General features: G+C 32.8%; 1 protein-coding gene across 1 annotated transcript in view; it reads right to left on the bottom strand.

Moving 5' to 3' along the window:
- Positions 1-973: 973 nt before the first annotated feature.
- The window catches only part of LOC106471438 (phosphoglycerate kinase-like), a 17,237-nt gene continuing 14,684 nt past the window's right edge, over positions 974-3,526 (bottom strand). Inside the window, exons 9-11 of the mRNA XM_022400052.1 lie at positions 3,103-3,203; positions 2,327-2,425; positions 974-2,026 (exon numbers count right to left, since the gene is read on the bottom strand). Of these exons, the coding sequence (XP_022255760.1) occupies positions 1,983-2,026; positions 2,327-2,425; positions 3,103-3,203 (244 nt within the window). The 3' untranslated portion in view covers positions 974-1,982. The remainder of the gene's footprint in view (positions 2,027-2,326; positions 2,426-3,102; positions 3,204-3,526) is intronic.

Raw genomic sequence — 3,526 nt, 5'->3', positions numbered from 1 at the left:
GTAACACAACAATAGCTAACAGTTTTAAATATGCTGTCAATAAATCCTATAGTACCTTCCATAAAGTCACACAACAATAGCTAACAGTTTTAAATATGCTGTCAATAAATCCTATAGTACCTTCCATAGTCACACAACACTAGCTAGCAGTTTTAAATATGCTGTCAATAAATCCTACAGTACCTTCCATAAAGTTACAGAACACTAGTATTTCAATCACTTCAAGAAGTGACATAATTAATGAAGATAGACCAAAGTTTTCTCATATTATTAAATGTAAAGAGGATTTCCATGTTCCGATTTAAATTATTACCAGCTCTTTGTCTTTTACATGCACACATTTTCTCAAAAATTAGTAAGCTCTGCAAAGCTGAGGCCTTTGGAACTGATGCTAGTTTCTGGATGACATACACTTTAACTTTATTATTGTCACTGTTTATCATAAATGCATAAGAGTGCAAATTTTTTATGATTAACCAAATTAATTATAAGCTCTGCAGAATAACTTTTTAAAATGTTAAATATTAATAACTTCTGATTGAACCAACCTAGCTAAATAAAAATTAATCCAGTAAAAATATAGCACATTTATTGTTTGCACAAAGCTACACTGATTTAAAAGTGATAGACTAGAAGAAAGAGAGCTAGTTAATACCAACTCTTATCAAGGAAAAGTGGAGTTAGGAGTCGCATTATAACGTCTCCATGGCTGAAAATGTAAATGAATTTGAACTCGTGACCCGCTGATTTCAAGGCGAGTGCCCTAACCACTAAGCTTGTGTACATGTGTAACTTGATAGAAAAATGTGAAAATACGCATAATGTAATCAGAATGACTTTCTTCATAAACAAACAAATATAACGCACTCACTATCCAACACTTAAAACTACCACGTGCTGTATGTGACTTTCATATTCCTTAAATGTGTCACTAACATAACAAAATTTAATTATATAACAAGAAACATCACAGTACATTTAAACGAAACACAGTTCTGTTTATTGTGTAAAACCAAACTAAACATGTTAAATACAAAGATGTTTTTCTGAACAGCAGTCTGAATACAAGTCTGATTACTTATTTAAACTCATGACTTCGTTAGAAAATTAAAATATAATTACAGTGTAAGTGTGAATTTTACAAGTTACACTGATAACTAAAGCTATCTACTAACAAATTAAACAGCACTCATTTTTAATAACTCATTTGTGTACCCGAGTCCTATCTAATGGTCAATGGAAGTTTACAGTTCTTGAAAAAGATAAATGCATAATACTGTATTATCAAACAATATACATCCTATAAAATTGATAAGAGCATTTGAAGTACTTTCTGTTTCAATTAAATTGAAAAGATAATCTGGAACTTTCAAACAATGATTACTTAAAAACATTTTCATAGTAGAACCAAAAAATTAATACAATTACAATATTGAAATGATTTTGTTTAAAAAAATCTTAATCTAATATAACTCAAAGCATCTGATGTATATTACAAATGAACATAATTCGTATGATACTTTGTAAAAGCAAGTAGTTAATTATCACTATTGCTTACAGTAGACTTTTTCAGAGATGTGTAACTACATTCATAGTTTTCACTTTTGAAAGAACTAATTATATTCAAGTCAAAAGCTATGCGTATGTTCTTCATTAAGTATACATATTTCCAGATTATATTTTAAACAATAAAGTAATGATTTTTCTTCGGTACTAAACATTCTATTAAGCCTAAAGAGCTGAGAAAAGCAATCTACTACGGAACAACAGATAAAAGTCTGCCCGTACAGCACAAAGAGGACATAGTTTGTACATCAGTAATTAGCAAGCTAATAGCAACTTTTAGCTAAACGTGTGTGTGTGTGAATTTTAATCTTTGATGTCAAATTTTCCAGTAGAAAGTTGCACAGAAGAGACCACCGATATGAAAACAATATCAACCATTCTTGGAACAAACGGTGGCACACCATCCTTACTGATCTTCAGGCAGCATCAGAGAGAGCAGCTACTCCAGGAAGTGTTTTACCTAAAAATAAATATAAAACAACTAAAGTCTGTGCTCCGAATACCTCGCTCACAGCTCTCTGTCTCACACACACAGATAAAGATATCATAATATCTGGTAAGAGTCCCACTATTACGATGAACAACATGGTATACTATAAAAAGTACAGAGGCCACTTGTAGTTCGGCTCCACCAACTAGAATATATTACAGAGCTCGTACGTTAAATAAAACAATTTTACAGTGATTTCCTTCCCAAATAATGACTTTCTGTGAAAAAAAGATGGCTAAATTTTCATGCTTTATTTTGTCCAACCCTTACCTTCGAGAAGTTCTAAGCTAGCTCCTCCCCCTGTGCTGACATGGCTCACTTTATCTTCAGTTTTCCATTTAGCACAGCACGTGGCTGTGTCACCGCCACCTGAGAAACAAGAAATAAAGTTATACTAACTCTAGGAAACTCTTCTCTCTCTCTCCTTTCATAATTTTTTTATTGCTCTTCTCCAATCTAGCTATCCAAGTTAAAAGTATAAGCCGACATTAGCAAAACTAACTACTACACAATATACGTGTTTATTTAACTAGTTAAGTAATATTAACATTTTTAGACTCAATTTTAGAGATTTCAAGAATCAGTTTTGGAGTACAGAGTATCAAGTATTTAGACACAAACAACCCCACTAATTTTTCATTTGAGTTTGAGTTTGCACCATGTCTTTGGAACCACACGTGAAACAAGTCTTTCCAACATTAATACCAGGATGCTGTATCATCAAATAGATTAATTCTGATAACAATACATACAGTTTTTTAAAGAAGTACAATTAAAATTTAGTGATTTTGAAACTTAACCTTTTGGAAGAATAGAAATAACAGAACAGCTGTACAGAAAAAGAGTCCAAGGCTACAGAGGGAACCCTCTACCATTACCACAATTATAACCTAGAGAAGAAAAAAAAATGGTCCTTTTGTAACAGTTGCTGTGTAGCTCTTAATGTTAATATAAAAAAAACATTTCGTTGTTTTCCCATATGGTGAGCGGAAAAAATTACAGACCATAAATTAATATAGCAGAACTTAATAAATGTTTTAACTTACCAATAATAGTTGTAGCTCCTTTCTGTGTTACTGCTACGACTTCATCCATAACAGCTTTAGTACCTTTGGCATAGTTTTCCCATTCAAAGACACCCACTGGCCTGAAGTTAAAAAATAATAAATACAATCTACATCTGGAAAACATGGCATTGAAACAAAAGATCTAACAATCTGCATTGATAATACATATCATTCTCCTTCTTTGGCATACCTGAGAACATTGTTAGCGAGATACTCTACGACCCAAGTGTTAGAGGAACGACGTTGGCGAGATACACTACGACCCAAGTGTTAGAGGAACGACGTTGGAGAGATACACTACGACCCAAGTGTTAGAGGAATGACGTTGGCGAGATACACTACGACACTAGTGTTAGAGGAACGACGTTGGCGAGATACACTACGACCCTAGTGTTAGAGGAAC

This window comes from Limulus polyphemus, unplaced genomic scaffold (assembly GCF_000517525.1).
Source record: "Limulus polyphemus unplaced genomic scaffold, Limulus_polyphemus-2.1.2 Scaffold4625, whole genome shotgun sequence".
Taxonomy (NCBI): domain Eukaryota; kingdom Metazoa; phylum Arthropoda; class Merostomata; order Xiphosura; family Limulidae; genus Limulus; species Limulus polyphemus.
This window is presented reverse-complemented; position numbering and strand designations above follow the sequence as displayed.